Source organism: Talpa europaea, assembly GCF_964194135.1.
Source record: "Talpa europaea genome assembly, chromosome: 12".
Classification (NCBI taxonomy): Eukaryota; Metazoa; Chordata; class Mammalia; order Eulipotyphla; family Talpidae; genus Talpa; species Talpa europaea.
In genome coordinates, this window is record NC_140079.1 from 91,164,766 (window position 1) to 91,191,385 (window position 26,620).

General features: G+C 40.4%; 1 protein-coding gene across 1 annotated transcript in view; it reads left to right on the forward strand.

Annotated features, from left to right (window-relative positions):
• Nucleotides 1-26,620, forward strand: part of DNAH3 (dynein axonemal heavy chain 3) — a gene marked incomplete at its 5' end in the record, with an annotated part of 132,039 nt that overhangs the window by 62,418 nt on the left and 43,001 nt on the right. Inside the window, 13 exons of the mRNA XM_084251178.1 lie at nucleotides 323-457; nucleotides 1,529-1,640; nucleotides 3,986-4,227; nucleotides 6,656-6,756; nucleotides 8,635-8,740; nucleotides 11,109-11,238; nucleotides 13,452-13,697; nucleotides 20,369-20,472; nucleotides 21,961-22,255; nucleotides 23,896-24,075; nucleotides 24,993-25,116; nucleotides 25,208-25,364; nucleotides 25,610-25,753. Coding sequence (XP_084107304.1) covers nucleotides 323-457; nucleotides 1,529-1,640; nucleotides 3,986-4,227; nucleotides 6,656-6,756; nucleotides 8,635-8,740; nucleotides 11,109-11,238; nucleotides 13,452-13,697; nucleotides 20,369-20,472; nucleotides 21,961-22,255; nucleotides 23,896-24,075; nucleotides 24,993-25,116; nucleotides 25,208-25,364; nucleotides 25,610-25,753 — 2,076 coding nt within the window. The remainder of the gene's footprint in view (nucleotides 1-322; nucleotides 458-1,528; nucleotides 1,641-3,985; nucleotides 4,228-6,655; nucleotides 6,757-8,634; nucleotides 8,741-11,108; nucleotides 11,239-13,451; nucleotides 13,698-20,368; nucleotides 20,473-21,960; nucleotides 22,256-23,895; nucleotides 24,076-24,992; nucleotides 25,117-25,207; nucleotides 25,365-25,609; nucleotides 25,754-26,620) is intronic.

A 26,620-nucleotide genomic window follows, 5' to 3' on the forward strand; every position in this document is an offset into this window, starting at 1 on the left:
GAGTAGTTTTAATTAAATTCAATTTGTTTTCTCTTGTAATCATTTTAATGTCCATCTCCCTTACCAGGCTATGAGCTCCATTGAGACAGAAATCATGACTACCTTGTTCATTCCTAGTACAATGATGAGCATATCGAAGAGACCCATTCCATATTTGTGCCTTTTAAAATTGGGGAGGGAAATCATGTAGGCATGTGTCATTGTGGATGAATTTTTGGTTAGGAAAGATGAGGTTTGCAATTTTTCAAATGTCTGCTGTCCGTTGGAGGTCAAGTGTCTGATAATTCATCCTTTCTACCTGCTCTCAAATTCTTGTTAATAGGGAATTATATCAGATTTGTTTCCTGGAGTTGTTCTTCCAAAGCCAGACTATGAAGTTTTTATTGATGTGCTGAATGAGAACATCAAAAAGATGAAACTCCAACCTGTACCTTGGTTTATTGGAAAAATTATCCAGGTTGGTTCCTTTTATCCTTGGGAAATCTCCCTATTTTATTGTTGGTGGAAGACAGGAATTAGGAAGAATTATAGCAGATGGGAACTGAACTGACAGCAGCCAGAGGTTTCAGAGTGGCGATGGAGGTAAAAAGACCACTTAACAGTCTATTGTCCCTTCAGTTTTTGTTTCCATGAGTTGAAGTTTAAAAATTTTTATTTTTTCTATAACCATCTTCTTGGTTTTTTCAATTGGAAGATGAAACAGAATCTTTGGCACTGCTGGGTTTTGAACTTGTTAGGACTTTGTTGCTTCTCAATAACAGAAACCCAACTCAAACTGCCTTTGTCAACAAAAGGGAATTTATTCACTTGTCTAATTTGGAAAGTCCAGGAATAAGTTGGCTTCAGGCCTAACAGGACCCAGGGTTTTAGTTTATGTAATCAGAAATCTGCCTCTCTTCATTTCTGGACTCTGCTTCTCTCTGTCTTAAAACTTCACTCCAGAGGGACATGCCCACCCCAGCAACAATAGACTTTGATTGTTTATGTCTAAGTCTAGACGAAAAAGGAGCATCATCACTCTCCAAGTTGCTTTAGCAAGTCTCAGGTAGCTTTGAATAGCACTGGTAAAGTCACCAGACCATCCCTGAACCACTTAGAGAGCCAAGAAATGAACCATAACTACCTATGCTCCACCAGAAGTGGTGATGGGGTTAGAGCCACACAATGGTACGAGCTGAACCACCAAGAGGTAGTTCCTCAGGAAAGTTAGGGTGCAATTATCAATTGATGAGAGAGAGGATCTGGGCAGGCAAACCACAAATCCCTACCTGAGTGGATGAAGTGAAGTCATTTGCTAGACCACTTGATGTTTAGCATATAGACAGGTGCAGAGCAGTCATTCCGATTGCTTAAATAATCTCAGACACACATTATTCATACAGAAGATATTTAAACAAAAAGGACTGTGGTTCACAAGAGGTAGATGTGATAGGGAGAATTCCCTTTTAACACCCCATTACTCATTAAATAATTTTCAGTTCTAGGAGGTTTGCAAAAATGTAACTTCTTACACCATGTCTCTTCCCAGATCTACGAGATGATGCTGGTAAGACATGGCTACATGATCGTTGGAGACGCCATGGGTGGCAAGACCTGTGCTTATAAAGTGCTGGCCGCTGCTCTGGGTGATTTATATGCAGGTAAGGCGCATACTCCTGGCTTCCAGGGATGACAGGACGCCCTACTCATTGGCTGGCTCCATGGAGATAATGCCAGGCTGTTAGTTTTGCCATCCCTGGACTGTGACGTCAGAGCCAGAAATAGAACATGGCACACAGATGTCTGCAGGCAGAAAATAAAAGGGGACTCCTAATAGGGGACTTTATCTGCATGGCATTAAAGCTGGAGGAAATTTCTCAAGTGCCACACAATGGCTTTTCCAAAGGTTTCCCAATGACAGAGAAACCCTTGCTAATCATGCCCCCCCCAAAAAAAAATTGCTCTAAAAGCAACTCATTGTGTGATTTCTTATCTTTTCTTTTTTTCTCTCTTCACACCTTTGTCCCTTCTTTTTGCTGCCTTTCCTTTCTCCCCTCTCTTTTTCCTTCTGTTTATATAGAGGTTGTAATAGATAAGACTTTGGGCTTTGTTTTTAAGATTTATTTATTTATGCATACAAGAACTGGGGTACAGGCCAGAGGTGCAGGGGGGTGCTGTGAGAGGATTCACCAGACAGAGTGGGGAGCAGAACAGGCTGATTGACTGAAGTACACTGCTGAGGAGAGCACAGTGCTGTGCTTAACCCCTTGCGCCACCAGGGAGGCCCTGAGACTTTAGACTTTTGAATCAGCCCAAACTTTGAGCAGATATCTGAACCTCTGTTGGTCTCTGTTTTCCCAACTGGAAAATGGGATTAGTGTGAAAATGAAATGGGATTGTATAGGTATCTAAACTCCTCAACATAAGGGACCATGTTATTATCAGAGAAACAGCTTTGAATTTAGGCTTGATTTTTTTTTTTTTTTATGAAATGCAAGCCTGTGGTTTTGAAAATCAGTGCCTTGCTGTATTTAAGTTTACACAATCCCTGCTAGTACTTCATTTTAACATTTTTTCCTAATAATTTTGAAGATTATTACTGTTGGATTTTTTTTCAATTTATGTAAAATTTATTTTATTTTTATCACGAAGTACTTTTACTCTTATCCCTATTTTCTCTTTTTTTTCTATTGGATGTTTAAGGTTGTTCTTCAGGGGACTAACTTGGCCTCAATAACTAACATAGGCATTTATAACTTAAACAATAATTTTGGCATTTCAGTATAATTCCGAAGCCAAATGAATAAAAAGGAGGCTTACCCCATTGTCTGCAGAAATGGTTCTTTATTTACCTCATGGCTTAGACACTGCCAGGTTTTCCTTACTTGGACGGATTGTGTAAAAGGGTGGTTATTTTCTGCTATTAAATACACGTGATGTGACATTCATCAGCCTGTACCTTCTGGTCGGGTCCCCGGGTACTCCAACAGAGTACATTTCTCAGGGGACAAATGACACTTTTCCTGAACAGCTAAAGAGGAGATTCCAGGGCCAAACCAGCCCTTCAGATTGAAGTCATCATTTTCCAGAGTCTTTCACCTGTCAGCTCTTTTCTCATCTCAAGCCATAGTTCTTGGGGCAGCTGTGAGAGCCAGGTATATACAGAGGCCTGATGGTATGGCTTTGCTCCCCTTCACTGCTTGCATTATATTAGGCCCAGGCAGATTTATTTCAGATTTCTTCTATTTGCCCTCTGAGCTACAGAAGGAAATATGATGAGTTACTAATGACTATAATAACTAAACAATTTAAGGTATTGCCCATTCAGGTATCCTACCCTTTTTTTAAATTGCAGTAACATTGATTTTCAACACTGTGTCTAACTTAGGGAACAGGTTCATATCTTCCCAGATATATGTTACCACACCCACCACCAAAGCACCAGTAATCCTTTACTATAGACCATTGGGCCACACCCCCTCTTTGTTCCTACCCCATCCTCTTTCCCCCTTGAGTAGCCTCAGTTCTGCAGTCAGATTTCCAAGGTCTGTTTTGGTTTCATTTATTTGTCAAAAAAAAAAAAAGATTTTGTTTTTCTCTATTCCACATGATTCAAATCATCTGGCATTTGTCTTTGTCCTGACTTGCTTCCCTTAGCATGATCCCTACAAGTTCCATCTGTGCTACTTTTATAGCTGAATAGTATTCCATTGTGTATATACACCACATCTTCTTCATCATGTAGGTTGTTTCCATAGCTTTGCTACACTAAATAGTGCTGCAATGAACATAGGAGTGAAGATATCCCTTCAAACTAGTGATTTTGTATTCTTTCAGTAAGTATCCCAATCTTCATAAGGACTGAGCATAAGTTATGTAAAGATTCTTCTTGAATAGTATATTCATAAAGATCAGTTATTCTTTATGGCATTATCTCTTGTCTAATGTTCTGGCCTCACCTGTGTCTTTGTAACTCATGTTGAACCTTGTAACTCATGTTGCCCAGCCAACCAGATGGAGGAGTTTGCTGTGGAATATAAGATCATCAACCCCAAGGCTATCACCATGGGGCAGCTGTATGGATGCTTTGACCCAGTCAGTCACGAATGGACAGATGGTGTCCTTGCCAATGCTTTCCGAGAGCAAGCGTCTTCCATATCTGATGAACGCAAGTGGATTATATTCGATGGGCCAGTGGATGCTATTTGGATTGAAAACATGAACACTGTTCTGGATGACAATAAAAAGGTATGTCTGATAAGACTTTTACATGAATGAGGTATAAACTTCTTTAGCGAAGTGATTGAGTCACACTAAATAACACATATCTTTATTATACTAAGAATAAATGTCCTACAAGGGAATAACAGTAACCAGATTATGAATTATGTTTCTGCTTGTACTTGTAGTGGATAGGCTTTGTGCTTTTAGACAGCATGGCATTATGGTTAACAGCCTTTTTGCTGTCATCAGGCTAGACCACTAGATCTAAATTGAACCATGTTATGTGGGGCAAGTAAAACAACTTACCTAAACTTCAGTTCCCTTGTTTGTGACAAGGTAGTAATAAATGAGGGGTGTGGATAATTAAATGAGATAGTATATCCAGGTACCTGATACATGGGTAGTGTTTTGATTATCCATTGCTCTCTAACAAAATCACCTTAATATTTAGTGGCTTGAAACAACCACTTCTTTTGCTCATGATCTTGTGGGTGAGGAATTTGAGAAGAGCTGAGCTGGACTCATCTCACCCTTGTGATATCAGCTGAGGCAGCAAGGGCTGAAGGATCCACATCCAAGATAGTTTCTTTATTTGATGTCTGCAGCCTCATTCCTCCTTGGTGTCTCCCATGTCTGCAATTAGCATCTCATCCTCCAGTCCTGTCCACGTGATTCAGTCTTCTCACTTGGTGGTCTTGGGGTAGTGGCTCTTCTTTTGTGATGAACGATTTGTAAGCAGGAAGTGGAGGTTTCTAGCAAATACTTGAAATACTTGAAATACTTGAAATTGGCATATAATCTTTCTCCATCTACAATTGGTCAAAAAAGTTGCAGGCCTGCCCATATTCAAGAAGATGCACAAAGAGACTCTGTTGATGGAGGTGGGCAAGGTCACCTTGAAAAAGTATCTGTGGGATGGGAGATGTCACTGCAACTGTCTTTGGAAAATCCTTTCTGTCATAGGGAGTGCAGTGATCGAAAAGCTTAGACTCTGGGCCAGACAGCTGGGTTCAAATCCTGACCCTTCCACTTGCTGTTGTGTAACTTCAGACAAACTATTTGTCTCTCTCTGCCTCAGTTTCATCATGAAGTGGGGATAATAGTGTCTGCCTCCCGGTGTTGCAGGAAGATTAGATAACTTAATATTTGCAAACTGATGACAATAGTTCCTGACACATAACAAGTGCTAAATAACTGTTAAAATAAAATCTATCACCATTTCAAGGAAGTGTTCCTACACAGAATATACATCATTACCAAATCAAAATATATTTTCCTACTGTGTTCAAATTTCACAAGGCTAAGAGTGAGTCATACTCAACCACGAAAGGCCTCATTATCCAAATTATACACATACACTAATTATAGCATATGCATAATTTTCATTATATAACATATAAAAATAGAAATGTTTTATTACATGATATGGACTATGTTATATAATTTAATTATACACATGTATTGGTTGATCTTAAGATTCAAAGTATAAAGAGTCATAATCATTGAATTCCTGATAGTTCTTCTCGGCACTGGGAATAAAACAGACCAACATGGGTTTGTTTTACTTTTCTTGATATCAGAGATGACACTGTTGGTGGTGTCAGCCCTGTACCAGCTGTTCTTGCTGGAAGTGCGTGACCTATGTCCAGATGTGTTTGATGTGGACCAGGTAACAGGCAGGAAACTTTTTAACCATACTTAGGAAGCTGCAGAGAGCAATGAGATTTCCTCTCTTCCCTGAGAGACGCAGGTCTATGGCTGTCTTATGGCTGTCTGAGATTTATACATCTCATTTGTACCCATTTGGCAAATGGGAAGCATCACTGCTGACTTAAGATATGCTCCAAGGCTTCCTGTATATTTGCACTACTTTCTACATGGATGTCTACCACTAAGACTTCTCATGGTCTCTCCATTCTTGAAGGAATTTATGAAGCTGTCCCTGCCACTCTAACCCTGAACTAGTCTATGGGGAATGCCAAGAGGCATCTCTCATGGGTGGCTTGAGCAAATAAAACTGGCTGAACAGGTACAATTAAGTTCTATCTTAAACACATAGAAGAAACCATGACGCTCCTGTGGTTGATAATGTCTTACTTCTCCATCCTTCACCTAAGGCTGCAGTTCAGCAATTCTCTAACCTCCCCATTTAAAATTATAACTCACCTGACCCTGCCTGAGCTTTCTCCAACACCGTCTTCTTTGTTTTTCTCCAAGCACTGTCACCATTTTATATACAATTTATTGTCTATTTGCCTTATCTTCTGTCTCTTCCCCACAGAATGTAAACCCGTAGAGAACAGAGCTTTTTGCTGGTTTTAGTCTATGCACATAGAACAGTGCCTGGCACACAGCAGGTGTTCAACAGATACTTTTTTGAATGAATTCAAACCATCTGTCTCTGCTGAGGGCTTTTCATTCACAGATGCACTCCTCTGCTTTGCGCTTTCAGCTGTGTTTAATGAGTGGAGAGATTATCCAGATGAACCCCAAGATGAGTCTGATATTCGAGCCAGCTGACCTGGAGCAGGCCTCCCCAGCCACTGTGAGCAGGTAAGTCAGTGTAAGTTGGCATTCCGAGGGAGAGGTTCAGCCCAGTGACCCTGAAAGGACAATTGGGGGGCTCTAAAGCTCCACAAATGTGCTTAAGCCCCAACTAATCACCTACTGTATTTGTTGTCACTTATTTGTCATCAAATTAGTCCTCAGTCCACATCGTGGGTAGGATTCTAAAACTAGGCAAGCACTGTAGGAAAAAGTTTGACATTTTGTCCTAAAACTAAACCTTATTATGCCTCGTGTCCCAGCAATTCTGCTCCTAAGTACATACCCCCAAAAACTTTTTCCCATATATAATAGGAGACAGAATATTTAGCACAGGGGCCTCCCTGGTGGGACAGGGGTTAAGACGCAACCTATGAAGCTACCCACAGCCACTGCAGCATGAGTTCAATCCCTGGCCAGGGAGCTACCCACATGGCACAGCAGACCTCTCCTGTCTTGCCCGCTGCTCCCCTCAGCAGTGTATTTTGTCAATCTGCCTGTTCTGTCCCCCACTCTGTCTCTGGTGAATCCTCTCACAACCCCCATGCCTCTGGCCTGTACCCCAGTTCTTGTATGCATAAATAAATAAATCTTAAAAAAAATAAAACTATTAAAAAAAAGAATATTTAGCACAGGTCACAGAAACAAGCACTTGGAAACAGCTGAATACCTATTAATGGGAATGAATATAAGTGCACTAAGTCACCAATCATCATGTCTCTATAGCACTGAAAATAAATGAACTGTACTGACATGCAAGCTTAGCAATGTTATGTATAAAAAAAGTAAGCCTACAATATGACGTACATATAGTACCCCCTATTAAATTGTTTAAAACAACTAAAATAAATATATGAACATTTTAGAAACATATAGAAATGCTATAAATCTCTTTAAGAAGGAAAGAAATCAAGGGACAGTGACCAGGCTGTTACCTCAGGTGGGGAAGACGGGCGCAGGACAAGGGAGACCATATGGTGAAGGTCACTGTCAAGATCCTAACATCTGTCTGGGTAATAGGTTCACTGATGACATTATTGAAAACAATTAACTAAGAAAGGCCATATGTGAGCTAATGCTGAGTGTGTCAGGGATAATAATTAATCCAATCCCTTGCACCTGATGTCTACAAAAGACTAAAATCAGCCCACATTCCCAAAGGTAATGTGAAGATCTTTCCATGGCAAGTAAAACCAACTTGGGTTCTTGCCCTGGCCATGGCAGTTGCTGGCAGTGTGATGTCTTCTAAGCATCTCGAAGCTACAGTCACCTCATGTCTGAAGTTAGAACATTAAGAGGGATATTTAGGATTGAAGGCTCTTAGGGTCCCTCATAGGGCTTAGCATGCAATAGACCTGTATACATGGAGCTGGCATTTGCAATAAACAAGAGAGCACCTAGATGTAACAGAATGGAAAACACACATTCTGCATATACTATGGTAGGTCAGGCCTTGGTGATATGGTGATGATAATGTGGTATCCATTGCTCTTGAGTTTTCTATATGCTGGCCATGGTGCTAGATTCCTTACTGGCATTTTCTTGTTTAATCATTACAACAACCTTATGAAGTACATATTTTGTATATTCCTCAATATATATACAAGAACACACAAGTTCAGAGTCATTAAAGAAACTTTGCCCAAGGTCATTCAGCTAGTAGCGTCTGAGGCTGGGATTTGAGACATCCAAGACCTCACTCTTATCACTGGTCTCCACACTGTCCTGACACAACTGTGCACCTTCCCTTTGGCCTTGAGCTAGTGAGGGTTTATGTCCATTGCCCATGCTCTAGGCCCTTCCTTGGTCATTTCTACTTGTGTTTACTTCACCCCTATGTGCTTGGGTGTCCAGATGTGGACCAGGCTGATCTATTTGTGTGTCCAGGTGTGGGATGATCTACATGGAAGCCCATCAGCTGGGCTGGAAGCCCCTGAAGGATTCATACATGGACACCCTGCCCTCCAGCCTCACTGAGGACCATAAGGAATTGGTGAGACCTTGGGTCCCTTTCCTTTTCCATCCTCCCTCTCTCCCAGCCCCTCATCTCAGAGGCCTTCTAGGTACATCTTCACCTTTATAATTCCAAGAGGAATTATCTTGTTTCCTGGCTGACTGGTTGGGATGGGATTCTGCAGTCAATTTCTCTATCACTATTCTGTTCCCCACTAGTGAATTACTGTGCTGAGAAACACTCTGTATGGTTGCTGGAATGTCTCCCCCCATTGCTCTTATAGCAGAAATGTTTCTGGAAGTGACTTTAGAGATAGACCAAGTTTGGAAGAATTGCCATTCCCCAGGCTTGCAACCTTGACACCATACCTCTCACTTTAAGGAGTCAGGGCCAGTTAGAAATGCTCTTATCGCAGCTACTAAGAGTGACCATTCTTTCTCCCCCTCCTAAAAGAAGTGTGAATGTTCAGGTTAGGTGAGTACCTGGCCACTCCCTCGGGCTGGGGAAGCAGGAAAGGAGACACTGTGTTTGTGGTGCCTCTTGTCATTCCCTGCCTTGACAGAGCTCCTTGGAAAGTTTCCCACTGAAAAAGCCCAGAAGGGTCTGAATTGGGTCTCTTCCCACTCTGTAACACTCTAGGACAGGACAACCCCATCCTGTTATGTTTCAACATGTGTTATAATTGCTATAGACATATGGCCACATGCACACTCAGAGACCAGCTATCTACACAGAGAAAGCTGCCTTGTCCCCATCTATGGGGACCCTTCAGAAACTCTCCAGTGTGCTTAGCAGAAAAGTCTCACTCATTAGGGCTTCTGAGACTATATGATCTGGCCCCACTTGCCTTTCTAATCACAAGCGTCACCTGCTCTCTTTCTCAGCCTCAGCTGATGATCCTCCAGTCCTGGTGTTTTGCTGCCAGTCCTAGAAAACACCAGATTTCACCACCTCCAGGATTTTGCATATTTTGTTTCTCTTCCTGAAAATCTTCCAGTTCATTTCATGGGTGTCTCGCTTTAGTCATTGAGGTCCCAACATAAAGGTCTCCTCCTCCAAGTAGCCTTCCTTGACCACTCTACTTAAACCCTTCCTTTTATTCCACCTTGTCACACCTTTGTCTCCTGCCTGTACCTTCCGTGATTTATAAGTATTTTATTCAATTTTTTTGCTTGTCTGGTTATTTATTCCGTTTTCCCTACCCCTCAGTAAGTTCCATGAGAGCAGGGACCTTGTCTATCTTGTCCGTTGTTTATCCCCAGCATCTACTGCACTGCAGTTAGTTAATGCTTAATAATTATTTGCTAAGTGAATTATTATTCCACAGATTTATACATGTGTATATGTAAATGCATCTGTGCATTCATATGTGCACACATATCCACATATATACACACCTGTGATTGTATTTATTTAGTGATGACCTGTCTACTTGCAAAAACAAAACTTAAGATTCTTTACAGTGATAGTCACAAGTATAACAAAAATGAAAAAACATGAAAATAAGAGAAGAAAGTGAAACTAGTAATTTTTTTAAAGAGCAAATGGGAGTGGGGAATAGACACAAGAAACAAAAATTCTTATACCCCAAAATAAATGAGTAGATACAAACATACATACCTACAAGCATATGTACCTACAGAGAGGGAGTCATGGAAAATGAGTCCTGAACTTAGCTCTGCACTCCTTTGTCTACTTTATATAAGAGTCCTGTGGAAAGGCCATTTGCAATTGGTTGTTTAGAATTCCTAATATTTTTTTAATAGAAACAAAATCAGGTATGGTGGCTAGATCCTAAAACTATTTGATGCAGCATGGAGCTGGCCCACAGTAGCTCCAAGCCTCTATTGGAGCTGGCAGTGGAATGGGAGGGATGGGGGTGTCCTGTGGGCTGCACAGTCAGCATGTCTATGACTACACAGTCATTCAGTAGGAAATTGGGGGCAGGGGCTTTGGTGCCCAAGAGTTCCCCAATGTACCTACACTTAGAAGTACTCAGCACTCCTACTGCGATCCCTGGTCTCCCCAAGCTGGACCAAGCTCTTCTTTTTATTTTTTTTTTTTATTTTTTTTTTTTCTTTAAGATTTATTTATTTATACAAGCACTGGGTACAGTCAGAAGCGCGGGAAGGTGAGAGAATTCACCAGAGCCAGAGCGGGGAGCAGAGCAGGCAGAAGGACCGAAGTACACTGCTGAGGGGAGCAGCGGGCGGCAGGAGAGGTCTGCGCGCCATGTGGGACCCTCCTCCGGTGGCCGGGGAGCAGCCGGGGATCGAACCGGCGCTGCAGAGGCTGTGGGCAGCTTCGCAACCCAGCGCTCAACTGCTGCGCCACCGGGGAGGCCCAAGCTCTTCTTTTTAAACTCACATTTTAATCATGTCTTCAAATCTTCATCTTCTATTCTTAGGTCAATGACATGTTTATGTGGCTTGTCCAACCCTGCCTGGAATTTACTCGCCTTCAATGTAAATTTGTGGTGCAAACATCTCCTAGCCACCTTGCCTTCTCAATGATGAGACTGTACACTTCTCTACTTGGTAAGCGCCACCAAAACTAGGGGATATATGGCCTTGGCTATCTCTTCTGTTCTGACCCCTGTTATTCCCCCAAAGAGTGACAAAGAGAACAGCATTTTGGCTAGAGTAAGCAAACTCTTGAAATGTGTGTAGTAGAGTTTGGTGGAAAGAGTCTATGTGTTTGGCTTTAGCCTTCATCTTGCATTGATTTTCTGGGTACTTTTGTGCAAATTCCCCCATCCTTCCTCAGTCTTAGGTCACCTACATAACAGGAGTATTAATTCTTGACTCTCTTGTCAAAGTTAATTTTCATCAGAGTCATGTTTCTCCACGGTATTTTTTTTAAAGATTTATTTATTTATTTATATAAGCACTGGGTATAGTCGGAAGCCTGGGAGGGTGAGAGAATCCACCAGAGCCAGAGCGGGGAACAGAACAGGCAGACTGATGAAATACACTGCTGAGGGGAGCAGCGGGTGTAGCAGGAGAGGTCTGCATGCTATGTGGGACCCTCGCCAGCGGCCAGGGATTGAACCAGCGCTGCAGAGGCTGCAGGCAGCTTTGTTGCCTAGTGCTCAACCACTACACCACCCGGGGAGGCCCATGCGTTGTTACTATTGATTTCATTTGTGATTAATAAGGATTGTGTAGAAGGTAATCTAAACCCATGCAAATATCCTATTTTTCCTGAACTTTCACCCATGCATTTTAAATTCCATTGGTGGATCCTGTCTACAATAGTTATTGTGGTAGCAATAATTTAAATGCCTAATGTTAATTTTCTATTTCTATTTTTTATTTCTACTTCTATTCCTTGTACATTTACTAATTAGAATTCTTTTGTAAGGAAAATTATTCTTCCCTATATATTTTCTTATTCAATTATTTATTTATCAAAATATGGACTCATGGATATTTATTTTTATCCCAGGAATTATAATCCAATGATACATTTGTTTATTGTGGTGCTCAATAAACTCTCTCAGCTTAGTTCTCTTCAGTTTGTTCCCATCCTTTTCAAGCACTTTCTTGTTTTTGGACACCATAAGCAATTCCAGGTGCATCTTATATTTTTCCCTTGCTGAGCCCTGTAATCAACCACTTCTCTAAGGAGCACTGTTTTTTTTTTTTTTTTTTTGTATTGAAAAGTGGTATTAGAAACCAAGTTCTGGGCACTTGGGGTGCTTATTGTTACTGAAGAGGAACGGCAAATACTTTTGCATGCTGTGGGGAAGAGAAGGCCCAGAAAAGCTGTATGAACTGACTAGGACCAGAAGATCCAGGTCATAAAATGCAGCAAGTCCTGTGAAGTTGTGGGCAGCCAATGTGGAGGGAGAAAGCAGGATGAGTGCCAAAGAGAAGAGTGGAACATTTGGAAGATAAACTTTATCTAATTATCAGAGTTTGTTCTTGGGTTTATCCTTTCACCTGAAAGAGGCACATATTCTATAGTACCTTCCTACTCAAAGTAGCGAGGACCAGAAACATCAGTATCACATAGGAGCTCATTAGAAAAGGAGAATTTTGGACCCTACCCCAGACCTACTGAACCAGAATATGCACTTTTACAAATCCCCTGGTCCTCTGTGTGCACATTAAAGTTTGAGAAGCACCAGTGTAGAGTTAAAAGGCCTGGGCTTTGGTGTGTGAGTCGGGCTTGGATCCAAATCCCAGCTTCATCAAGTGTCCATCAGTGAATGAGTGGCTAAGGAAAATGTTGTATTTACATTCCAGAATATGGTTCAGCCATAAAAAGGAGGGAAATTCAGAAACTTGCCACACCATTGGATAAACCTTGAAGTCATTATGCTAAGAGAAATGAGCCAGTTACTGAGTGATTATATGATTTTACTTACTGTGTTTAATGGATACAGAGTTTCAGCTTTGGGAGATGAAAAGAGTTTTGGAGCTGGATGCTCAGAAACAAGAATATACTTAATACCACTGAACTGTACCCTTAAAAATAGTTAAAATGAAAAAAGAATTGGCTGGATTGGTAAATTTTGCTATGCTTATCTTACCAGGGGTGGAGGGAGGGGAAATGTAGGGAAAAAAAGCATGTGGGTAAAGGAGCTGGCAGATGATGCTCACTCAGCCAATGTGAATCCCTTCCCCAGACACACCACCACCCCCAAACCCTTACCCTGCCCCCCGTGCGAGAGAAAATCGCCCAGGTCACAATTTTTCTATGTTGCACTCGAGTTTTGGCTGAAGTTTTCTTTTCTTGCTTTTAGATGAAATCAAGAAATTCAATGAGGAGGAAAGTGAAGGCCTTGAAGGCCCAACAAGTCAACAGATCTTCCTCTGGCTGCAAGGCCTGTTCCTCTTTGCCTTGGTGTGGACGGTGGCCGGCACCATCAATGCAGATGGCAGAAAGAAATTCGATGTGTTTTTCCGTAACCTGATCTTGGATATGGATGATAACAATCCTCGCCCCAAAAGCGTGAAAATCACCAAAAACAACATTTTTCCCGAAAGAGGTAAATGATTCCTGTCTGTTTTTGTCTCAGTTTTATAGTTTGGATCATCTATTCATATGCAGCTACTTTTGTCTAGTCCTGCTCTATATGAACACATATTCCTAGTCCACATTCATCATCTCGTGTTATTATGGTATTAATAGTTCTCCTAATTTTGTCATTGCTATCTAATATAATATTGAAATTTTGCTTCCTATTCCAATTTTGCTTCAAAATGACAACTAGTGATCTATAAATATTTTTTCTCTGACTTCCATATCTGTCATCTCCTCTTTTCTTGTTTATGTTTTTGCCTGTATAGACAAACTTTTCATTTTAATATGACTCACTCACAACTTCAGTTATGTTTTTACTGCCTTGAATGAGTTTAATTCTGCTGTTGTAGCCTTTGTTTCCTTGTTGTCCTTTTCAGAACATGAATGCAAATTGTCAGAACTTGAGTCCCAGGTCCCAGGTCCCAACTTACTATGTAATCCTGAGCAAGTTTATTAACTAACCCCTCTCATTTTTCTCAGTTATAAAATGGGACAATAATAGTACATATTCATGGTGTTGTTATAAGGATTAAGTGAGTTAATACATGTAAAAAACAGAATAAAGCACGATTCATAGAAAACGTTAAGTATTAACAATTTATATTGCGTTGTAATCATTTCCACACACCTTCCTTTTTTAATCTTATCTTGCCTTTTCATTTTAGTGTACTTTCTCCATATGGCTTTCTTTTCCTATTTCACACACACACACTCACACACACACACACACAAATAAATAAATAAATAAATAAATAAATAAATAAATAAATAAATAAATAAAAAGATGTCTCTTTGTACCCTATTTAGGATACTAAATTGTCTCCTGAAATTTGGTTTCAGTTCTGTGTTAAACAAGGTTCAGAGGAATATAGCAGATCCTCAAAACTACTATTTTATTCAGAGTTGTTTCATGATTGTTTGTGTGGGATGTAACCTACATCCCTGTTTCCCAAGGCAGACATAGGGACATGCCCAGTGGGCTCTGGTGTCTTTCCTTGGGTGGTCTCTTAAAGTAAGATCTCTCAATCCAGCCCATCTGCCATCTAGTTACAGGAAATTCTGAAAGATTCTTTTGAGTCACTAGTAACTCCAGTCTAGTTCTTTTTTCTCTTGTGCCTTCATAATATTTTAATGGGAAATTGTGAAACTCCTTGTCAAAACCCATTTGAATCAAAATATATGTTTTATTTGCTAAGTATGCTTTCTCTTTTTTGGTAGTAACTATATTGAGGTATAATTTACATACCATAAAAATGCCTATTTAAGTGTACAAATCTGTGGTGTTTAGTATATTTATACCTGGTTGTACAACTCTCACCAGAATCCAGTTTTTGAACATTGGAACATTAGAAAAAAATGAAAACATTCATCACCCCCAGTGAGATCCTTCATGCCCATTTGCAACTAATCCCTCTTTGCAACCTCAGTCCCAGACATCTACTCATCTGATCTCTATAGATTTGCCTTTTCTGGATACTGCATTTGCATGGAATTATGTAATATGTGACCTCTTGTGTCTGGACTTAATATACTTTCTTATAGCCATGTGGAAAAGCTTAATATGCCTTTCTAGCCCTTCCATGGGGCGCAGAGTTAAGATTTTCATGGTAAGAGCACCAGAGAGACCTTCTGTGATCTCATATGATATTATTTTCTGGGCTTTTCATGATGTAGGAGCCATGGGGTAAATGGACCTCTCCCCATGTCATGGGAACTATGTTGGGGAACTATATGTGTTAAGAAGAGCAAGTAGACATTTGGGAGATTTTCTCAAGATTAGGTTCAAATTACCTGACATGGTTTCCTTGTCAACCTGGGGATTTATGTATCCAGAAAATTCTAACATATCCCTTTATTTGCCCACTCATTGTATGTCCTTTGAAAACATACTCATTTCTCTGTTGGAAAGTCTACTTTGTTCTTCTAAGTAGAAAGAGGAAACCAGAGCTGGGGTAGGGGATGGCTTGAGATCATAGAAGTCACTTGCCTTTCAAGATGTCTATTATTCTCACCTTTCCACTCCTGCACAAGGATGAGAGTTGGAGTTAAAAATCACAATGCAGAGTGAATGGGAGCATTTACTCTGTTGAGAGCCAAAGAGAGCTAGAACTAAATGTTCTCCAGTACCTTTCTGTGTGCCCAGAGCTATGCTAAATGCTTGATGGATAGATCTCATTCACCCTCTACAGTGATTTTCTAAGTTTGACATAAAATCAGACCTATTTTACAGATATGCAAATAGTAACGTCAGTCAAGGTCACACAACTGGCAAATCCACTTTTGCTCATTTTTTCTTTGGCCTAAATCTACCTCTGTCAAGCCACAAATAAGCTCTAACTTATAGAGTCAGCCAAGGAAGGGGATAAATGCTTTTCTGAATAAGTGATTTTTAGCGTCTCCTTTTTAAATATAGAAGCAAATCAATTTTATTAAATAAAATGACCAAAAATTATCTCTTTGTTCATATCACCCTACCATAAGTATTTTAGTTTTTAAAAAAACTTTCTTCTTTCTTGCCCACATTTTCATCTCTTTAGAGTTTCCCTAATAGTATATGTCCCATTTGTTATTCTTCTATTTTTATCTGTCATTGTTTCTTAAAAACATTTTTCTATGTTAAATTTAGTTTTTGCAACTATCATTTTAATGACTGCAAAATATCTCATTCATCTTGTAAGACATAATTTTGACTGGATTCCTAGTATGGAACATGTAAATCATTTCCAATTTTTTGCTATCACAGATGGTGCTGCATACTCATGTATAGAGATTATTTTCATAGTGAATTATTTCCTTGTGATAAATTCCCAGAAGTGGGATTTCTGACTTAAGACTAGAGAACATTTTTATAGCTCTGTAAGCATAGTGCCAGATTGCTTTCTAAAACTGTTGTACCAGATTGACTTCTAGGTAAAGCTGCAGAGTGACGTAGGATAACAGAAGCTCCCTCCTTTAATACCTAGTGAAATGAACAACAACAACAGCAGAACTTTAAGCCTACAAATTCCCCAACAATACCCAACATAATTCCATAAACATTGGCAATTGGTGGCAACAGAAGATCTTAGCATGCTACATCACCAACCCGGAACCCACCATCCCATGAGCCTCCTGAGAGTGAGGAGGAGAGCCTCCTTGAGAGAGGAAGGTTGAGTTGATAAAATTCTGAAAGTTCTCACAGCTGGTAATCACCAATGTGCAGAAAAGGAGCCTACAGTGGTGACTGGGCAGCTGTAAAAATGTCTAAGAGAAAACCTCAAGCTTGCTTCTTTCAGAGTTCTGAGCTTGGATGATGCTATGAGCTATATGTCCCGGAGTGGAGCATGACTCTAGTTAGAATGGGAGTGGGTTAGTTGAGGAAAGTTGGGCAAATTTTAGGAGAATACAGAGCAGGTGTTGAGTGGTAGTGAGGTTTGGAGTATCAGCTAAGAGATATGGGGTTGTTTTTGACATAATGAAATGTTCTAAAATGAGTTCTAGAAATGTCCACAGAGATCTGTGTTTGTCATATAAGCACATGCTATAGTAAACCATTGAATTGTGTACTTGAAATGGGTGATTTATGTGATAAGTGAATTATATCTTAATAAACCTATTTAAATGTTGGCAGTAAAGTGATGAACCATAGAATTAGAGGGAAAGAGAAACTGAAAAACCAAAGAAACAAATTGAGAACGAAACTATACCATTGGTGATCTAATAAATAAATTAGAGCCATGGAGTAAAGTATACAAATTAGACCTCTAATATGTGGCTTGAGGAAAGATTTGGGATTATTACACTTAATATAAAAGAAAAAGACAAATATGAGAAAGTTATTATAACGAAATTATTGATATGGAGGCTAAACAAATTCCTTAGGTAACCCAACAAATAGTGCAGGCAATAAATACAAAGATATAAATGCAGAAATGAAGAGATAGTTCTATAAATTCTAAGAGTATGATTTGTTCTGAGAAAAAATTGATAGAGAACAATGGACCAAAATCTGGTACTTGATCAAATTATTGGACTTCCAGGATAAGAGAGATTCTAATATGCCTCTAGCTAGAGGGGAAATGTCAATAAAAAGAGAAATATCTGATGAGCCCCAGACATTTGCACAGCAACTTAGAATGCCAGAAAGCATAATAGAGCAATGGCCTGCAAAATTCTGAGGCAAAGAAAATGTGATGTAATAATATTACCCTCAGGTCCTCCCTGGTGATGCAGTGGTTAAAATCTCAGCACTATCAAGCTCTCTCTCATCAGCCACTGCACTGTGAGTTCAATTCCCAGCCAGGGAGCTGACCCACATGGCACAGCAGACCTCTCCTGTCTCACCTGCTGCTCCCCTCAGCAGTATATTTCAGTAGATCCGCCTGTTCTGCTCCCCACTGTGTCTCTGGTTTCACCACCCCCTTCCATTCCTCTGGCCTATACCCAGTTCTTCTATACATAAATAAAAATAAATCTTAAAAAAAAATCTCAGCCAGGTTGCTGTTCAGATATAAAAGTAGCAGACAGACATCTCAAACAGGTAAGAACCAAGAGAACTGAGCATCTGAAGTCCCTTCTGTAAAAGGAAAAGAAGAAACTAGTCAATTAAGGGCCTCCCCTGGTGACGCAGGCGGTTGAGCGCTGCACTGTGAAGCTGTCTGCAGCCTCTGCAGCACGGGTTCGATCCTGGCCGGCTGGCGAGGGTCCCACATGGCACGGCACACCTCTCCTGTCACGCCCGCTGCTCCCCTCAGCAGTGTATTTCAGTCACTCTGCCTGTTCTGTTCCCCGCTTTGTCTCTGGTGGATCCTCTCACCCTCCTGCGCATCTGGCCTGTACCCTGGTTCTTGTATAAATAAATAAATAAATCTTTAAAAAAAAGAAATTAGTCAATTAAGACATGTATCAAAATAATGAACTCTCTAAATGATTTGTGTTAAAAAGACTTGAATTTGAACATTGAATCTATTTAAATATGAGCCTAAAACTAAGGAATGGGAGAACTGTGGTTACAGAACAAAAAGTGTTATAAACCCTGACAAAGACAAAGTTGTATCATCAACAATAGCAGAAGGAGCCAGGGGAGGGGAGATGGAAAGAAGGAACCAATGAAACTGGTCTGAAATGGATCATGTGTATTTACAAGTGAAATATGTCAGAATTTGCTTCAAAATGCTACAAAGAGAAAAAGAAAAGGGGAAGGAATGGAGGGGAGAAAAAGAGAAGGGAAGAGAGAAAGAGAAAAACGGGGGGAAAGAAAAGGAGAGCAAATGAATATGGTGGTCGGCAGAGGGGAAATGGATGGACCAGATAAGCAAAATGTTGATAATTCCTGAAGCCGGATCTTGGGAAATTGGCAGTTTCTTATACTATTGCCTTTTTTTTTTTTTTCATTTTATCACAACAAAGAAAAAACAATACAAAATTGGATTTTGTGATTTTTGAAAGTATAACTAAGTCCTTAATAGCTTAACCTCTTTTATAATCAAAGTGTCTTGTGGGCCTCCCTGGTGGTGCAAGGGGTTAAGCACTGCACTATGAAGCTATCTGCAGCCTCTACAGCACTGAGTTAGATCCCCAGCCAGTCAGGGAGATACCATATGGCACCCAGACCTCTCCTGTCCTACCCACTGCTCCCCTTAGCAGTGTGTTTCAGTCAGTCTGCTGTTCTGTTCCCCACTCTGTCTCTGGTGACTCCTCTCACCCCCCCCCCCACACCTCTGGCCTGTTTCCCAGTTCTTGTATGCATAAATAAATCTCTTTTTTTTTAAAAAAAAGCATCTTATAGGAACCAGTATCTCTTATATGGAATACTGTTTATCTGAGGCTCAACTTGATTTTAGTCACCTTCCTTCTGCTAAATTTAAGTAAAATTAAATTTAATGACTGAGAGTATAATATTGCATATAATGTAATAGAAAATGTGAATATGTTCTATTCGTGTGTAATAGTAAAATAATATCAAATGATCCCTTTTTTCTCTTTGCTATTTTCTTTTTGGTGTTGTTTTTATTAATGACATGTCATTATTTTACATCTTTCTTTGTTTTTCTCACAATAAAGGATTTCTCCCCTTAGATGTGGTCACCATGGGTTTCCCACCAGCAAAGCACTCCAGTCCTCCAACATAGTCCACTGTGTTCTCCTCCCCATGGTTTTCTTCCCTTCTCTCCACCTCCTCCCAACCCCCCGCCACCCATGCGTCAGCTTTCAAGAAAAATGATCCGGTTCTCACAGAATCCTTCCTTTCATCTACCTGTCCTGTCTCTAATGCGGTTGCCTGCCTGGAGAGAGAGCTGGAAGGATTGCCATCCAAGGTTATTTCTAGATATGTGATTTGGAGAGATCTATTGCCTTTTTTTGTTGTTCTTTCAATACTCTCTGTTTATATAATTTAAATTGATGTAATTATTTGCATAGTCAACTCCTCTCACTTTTAATCATGGTTTGATTTTAAAAATGGTCACTGATTTTAAATAATGGTCACTACTCTAAAAGGTGTGTTCCCGTTTATACAGATATCTGAAACTTTTTCTTTCACTACAGCTACACTAGTACCAGTAGTTACACCTTTTAGATGCCTACAGCTGAGCTAGCACTAATAGGATGTGTAACCCCCAGGTGTGCTAATGACCTGTCCTATTTCTTTGGGTTCAGGCAGCATCTATGACTTTTATTTCATCAAGCAAGGTAGTGGGCAATGGAAAACATGGACAGATTATATCACCGAAGAAGAGGAACAAATTGCAGCTAATGCAAAGGTAAACAGTGGTATTGGGGCCTCCCTGCTGGTGCAGGGGCTAAAGTCTCAACATTATCAACCTATCATCAGCCACTACGGCCTGAGTTCAATCCCTGGCCAGGGAGCTGACCCACATGGCGCGGCAGACCTCTTCTGTCTCCCTGCTGCTCCCCTCAGCAGTGTATTTCAGTAGATCCACCTGTTCTGCTCCCCACTCTGTCTCTGGTGAATCCTCTCAGCACCCCCATACCTCTGGCCTATACCCCAGTTCTTCCATGCATAAATAAATAAAAATAAATCTTTTTTTAAAAAGAGAGAGAGGTATTGGCCACAGACCTTTGGTTTCTAAGAATGACACACTTGCCTTCTAAGGTGAAGGAATTAATGTCAGTTCTATGTTAGCATTTGAAAGGGCTTTCTCGGGTTCAGACATAGCCTGGATTGACTTTAGAATCAGAATGACCCAGATCCCTTACTCAGCCTTCATTCTCTCTACCTCAGTTTACTCATCTTATAAAATAGCAGAAAAAAAAAATACTTAACCGATGGTATTTGCAAGGATCAAAGTCAATATGTATGAACACCTGGCACTTACTATGTGCTAGACCAGTGCTAGTGAGGATTTTGCTGTCATTATCAATAATGCCAGGTGCATGTCAGCATACCTCTCAGATGTTCCAGCCAAAAAAGAATCCTTGCCTTTTCTGTGAAACCCTCAGAGAAAGATTTCCTTGATCAGCATTCTCAGGAAAGTAAGTTCTGATGGACAGGTTTTCTGGTTAGCTGTTGCTCCACCTACAAACCCTGCTCATTTTTTTCCCTGTGGAAAATATTTCCAGATTTGCACTTTTAGGGCTTTATTAGTACAGAATTTATCTTTCTGGAGGTGACCACAGACCATTCAGACCCCAGAAGGAAAGGTAGATGGTGGCGGGGAAAGCAGAAATATTGACAATCAAGAGAGCAGGCAGGACCACAGCACTCATGAGCAACGCACCCTCGGCAGGGATGCCGAGTGCTTGACACACCTTGTGCTGAGCAGGATGAAGAAATCCCCAGCGCTGGGATCCTAAGCTTCCCTTCTTCTTAAAGAGCTTAGTCCCAGAGCTCCCTGGGGGGTTTGAAATATTGCTGAACTCATACCAACAGGAGAGTCCAATACAGAAAGTATTTTCAGTTCTGCTGGGAATTTTCCCCTTGTCCAACAATTGTTTGAGTTCCTGAAAATAAAAGAAAACAAATATTGTGAAAAATGAACAGTGATGTAAAATATTTATCAATAAATTATATAATTTAAAAAAAGAACTTGAAAAAAAATCTAGGAAACCCGACTTGTTTTGAATTCCCGGTTTTAGTAGCAAAATAAGCATCAGCCACCTGGTTCTGCATTCAGCATCGCTTTCTGGCTCTGTGGCTCCAGCCGAGCTAGCCAGTAGCTCTCCTTGGATAAGCCAACACCCATACATTGGGCCCAGCGCCAAGACCCTGTGATGTCTTTGTGCTGCAGATCTCAGAACTCATCATCCCCACGATGGAGACAGCGCGACAATCCTTCTTCTTGAAAACCTACCTGGACCATGAGATTCCAGTGCTGTTTGTGGGTCCCACAGGCACTGGCAAATCAGCCATCACCAATAATTTTCTTCTCCGCCTTCCCAAAAACATCTACCTGCCCAACTGCATCAATTTCTCCGCCAGAACCTCAGCCAATCAGACCCAGGATATCATCATGTCCAAGTTAGATCGGCGGAGGAAAGGAGTTTTCGGGCCTCCCTTAGGGAAGAAAGCAGTGGTATTTGTGGGTAAGACTGTCCTGGATCTGGACACAACTAGGTTCTTCTACTCCAAGCTGCAGCAAACCAGAACCTCCCTTTGTAGGGCATCTATACTGTCCTTTTATTCTCTCTGGAAAGTAAACTACTCTGGCTAATGTAATTTAGTATTCGGGCCTCCCTTCCTCCTTTGCTTCCTACCTTTTGTCTTTCCTTTCCTTCTTCTATTGCCAAGTATTTGTTAACCATGTACTATAGACCAGATTATCAGTAAGTGAGGCATGGCCCAGGTCTTTTTGGCTGAGGGAGACTCTCAATTTCTGAGTCCCTGGGTCAGGCAAGATGACCTTGAAGTGAGAAGTCTTCTAGAAGGGGATTGTGGGGTTGGCCCGCTCCAAAAGTAAAAACACTCTGTGATAAACCTCTTACTCCATTTTGTGTCAGATAAATTATCAGTAAATAAAGAAATTAATAGTTGATAAATAAATATTTATAAATAAGCACAATGAACTTTCACAAGATTTTATTTGTTCACAAAGCACCTCAGTTATTTCACTTGAGCCCCACAATCTTGTAAGGTTATCATGATCATTTGACTAGTCAGTTGATTGAAGTTCTAGAAGGCTAAATTCCTTGTTCAGGGTTAAACATCTAGAATATTCTAGAGCCATAACCAAGCCCAAGTTTCTTGGTGCCCAATATATTATATTTTCTACTTTCTTAACTACCAGCTCTTAGAGTTCTCAATAAGTAATAGTCATGCCTTCCACTTCTGGGTTATTTCATGTCCTGTCTTTAAATTCATGTCTTGATCATAAATGCTGCATCTATTTATGTCCTTGTCAACTAACATCAGCTCTTTAAAATTTTGGACCTTTTCTATTTTCTCCTTTTTTTCCTTTCTTTTTCATTTTTTCCAACCTGTTCTTCCTTCCCATTTTTATGATATATCCCAAAACAATTTAAGCATTGCAGTCAAACAGCTCTATGTTCAGATCTCGCTTTTTAGCCCTAGGCAAATTGTGGCTTAAGCTCATGATGCTCTGTTCTTCACCTGTACCATAAATGTGATACTAGCTCACAAATGCTCTTATTTGGATTAGATGAATATGTATAAAACTCCTAAAATATTATATGGCACAAATGGAGCATTCAATTTTTTTGTTAGAGAAAAAAGGGTCTCCATTTTATTGAGTGCCTTCTACGTGCCAGGACTGGGCCATATGCTACTGAGGGAAATCAATTTCCTCTCTGGCCTGGAGGAACTCACAATCTACTATTTTGCATTTTTTCCTCAAACACCTAAGCTTCCCTTGAAGTTCAGCTGTTATCTGATGGTCAGACTCAATACCCTGCTGGCTGGGGTCATCACTTCATTGCTCACTAGCAATTAAAAGAACTTCTAGCACATAGTGGGCAATCAATATATTTTGGTTGAGGGAATGTGAAAAAATTAAATTCAGCCTTAAAATCACAATAGGTATGGATCTCAAAGAGGCAAGAGAGCTCAGACCTGGGAAAAGTTTTTCCCATGGAGTCAGAATATCCATGGGCTGAGCCCTGCCTGGTGCATGCACAGAATGTCCCATAGAGGGGTCAGTTATCTGTTGCCTCCTGTGAGGGCAAGACGATCCCATTGACTTATGTGTGACCCTGGCTTCTTTCTCCAGATGACCTCAACATGCCAGCCAAAGAAATCTATGGGGCTCAGCCCCCCATAGAGCTCCTGAGGCAGTGGATTGACCATGGTTTCTGGTTTAACAAGAAAGACACAACCAGCCTGGACATTGTGGATATGTTGCTTGTGACAGCCATGGGGCCCCCTGGAGGAGGAAGGAATGACATTACTGGTATGTGAAGGACAGAGTTCATTCCTCTTCACCTCCCCAGCAGCAGAGCAGGGCCATCTTCATGCTTGGAGAATTGGTGCGGGACACTGTCCTAAAGGAGGGTCGAGAAAAGTGTGTTTAGACTGTAGCCAGAGTGGCTTAAGTTAGCTCCTGGGAGTGACTCCATGTTGGAAGTTGATTGAAATAGGATGTGAAGAGGAAAACAGGATGTGAGGAGTCTTTGGTGAGGCCTTCAAGGAACAGAGAGTCTCAAGTGAAAGGAGAATTTGGTGTGGCCAGCCTGTGTTCCAGGGAAGACTAGATCAGAGGTTCTCAGCTCAAGGTGATTGATAGATTTACCTGTTCTTTTTGTTACAATTCTTGAGATTGCCAGAGATAGAACAATTAACCCAAACTGGACTAAGAAAAATAATACTAGGCAAACAAATAAGATTTTCCCTTGGGATCTCACAGAGATTTATTTTGCTTCAGGTTCAACTTAACACATCCAGTACTGTAGGTATCTCTAATTTTATTCTAATAAATAACATCTATGTATGTCTCATGTTCACACAGTGATCAAAGTTCCAGATCAACTACATGTAAAATATTATTTTTTATTAAAGAAAAGCCTATACACATCAGTTTGTAAGTATAGCAGGCCTGTATACTTACAGAAAAACTTTAGATAGATAGATAGATAGATAGATAGATAGATAGATAGATAGATAGATAGAGTCAGGATACCAAATTGATAGTGGTTAATTATAAAGTAACGATAAAATTATTTCATGTTAATTCAAGTTGAAATAGCCACATGTGCCTAGATGCTACCACATTGGACAGCATCATTTTAGAACATTGAGGCAGGATCACTAGGTCGAGGAATAATTGTGTGAGTGTGCACACACTCAGGGGTGTGTGTGTGTGTTTTCTAGCACGATTCATTCGCCATCTGAATATCCTTTCCATCAATGCCTTTGAGGATGAAATTTTAAGCAAGATTTTCACTTCCATCTCTAACTGGCACTTTGAGAAAGGGTTTGATATAGCATTCTTAAGGTAAGAGGTTCCTGTGTCTTCCCAGATATTGGCCTGGGGGTCCTCGGTCCCGGTCCCTCCTTGATTGGTCTGCCTTCCCTTTCCTCCCAAGGCATGGAAAGAATATGGTACAAGCCACTAAGACAATTTATAAGGCTGCAGTGGAGAATTTCTTGCCAACTCCCTCCAAGTCACATTACGTCTTTAACCTGCGAGACTTTTCAAGGGTGATACAGGGGGTGCTGCTGTGCCCTCACACACACCTGCAGGTCAGCCACTTTAATTTCTGTTACCATGTTCATTCACAACACCCTCGGTTATGTGGAATATATAAGGATATAGGAATAGCTAACTTTTGTTATGCATTTGATCTATGCTAGGTATTGTGTTGAGTATTTTATAAGCATTATCTTGTTAGATGCTCACATCAATCTGAGGATACAGGGACTATTAGACAACCACCACCACAGGCACTGCCTCCCATTCATTCCAATAATTAACTCTGGGTTTTCAGGATGTAGAAAAACTTATCCGACTTTGGATCCATGAAATTTATCGGGTCTTCTATGACCGTCTGACTGATCGTGAGGACAGAGAGGTCTTCTTCAATATGGCAAAAGAAACCACCTCTAATTGCTTCAAGCAATCCATGGAGAAGGTAAATCAGACTCTATACTCAGAAATGGCCATGTTGGCCTCAGATTTGAGGTACTCTTCCTAATGGAGACTCACAGCTCTGTTTTCTGAATCTCAAGAAAACTGGCCTTCAGTCAACTGCTCACTTGATTTGGTGATGTTGTTATACTTGGCCCAACTTTGCTTCACTTCCCAGGTAACACACAAGTTTGGGTCCATCCAAAGTAGTCTACCACACGATGCTTGTTTACAGCTACCTTCAAATATATTTTCAGGGTCCATTAATTTGTGAGTTGAAAAATGAACCATGAATTTTCACAGTTGTAGTGAGACCTCAGAAAGTCCAAGTGAAAAGTTGTCATAATTTCTTATTTGTACATATTTTCCCTTTTTAATTTGGTATAAGATAAGTTGCTTTAAGTTTATATAATAGAATCTTCTAGTTCTACCCCTGTTTTTATGAAGCTTGGATTTGTCCATAGAAAACTATAAGTGTTTCATGTTATGTCCAGAGGCCAACGGCAAAAGCCCCACCAGGTTCTAATTTCTAATATCAGAAAGAGGAAGCATATAAAATCTGCCTTCCCTAGGCAGAGTGGGGACCAGATGCAGTGTCTATATCTTTATTTAGTAAAGGGGCAAGAACATAAAAAGGAAAACGATGCCATCCTTCACTCATCTCCTCTGGGAATTTTATAATCTGACCATCCATGTTTTAACCACTTAGCAAATAAATCAACCCTCACTCTGATACTCTTTTATAATAATGGCCTTTCATCATAGTCTTTACAATGATCATATCCACACATTATGGTTTTAAGTGTTTTTATTGTTTTTTTTTTTTCACTGCTTGTAAACTATGACTTTGAACACTGGGCTCAGAGGAAAC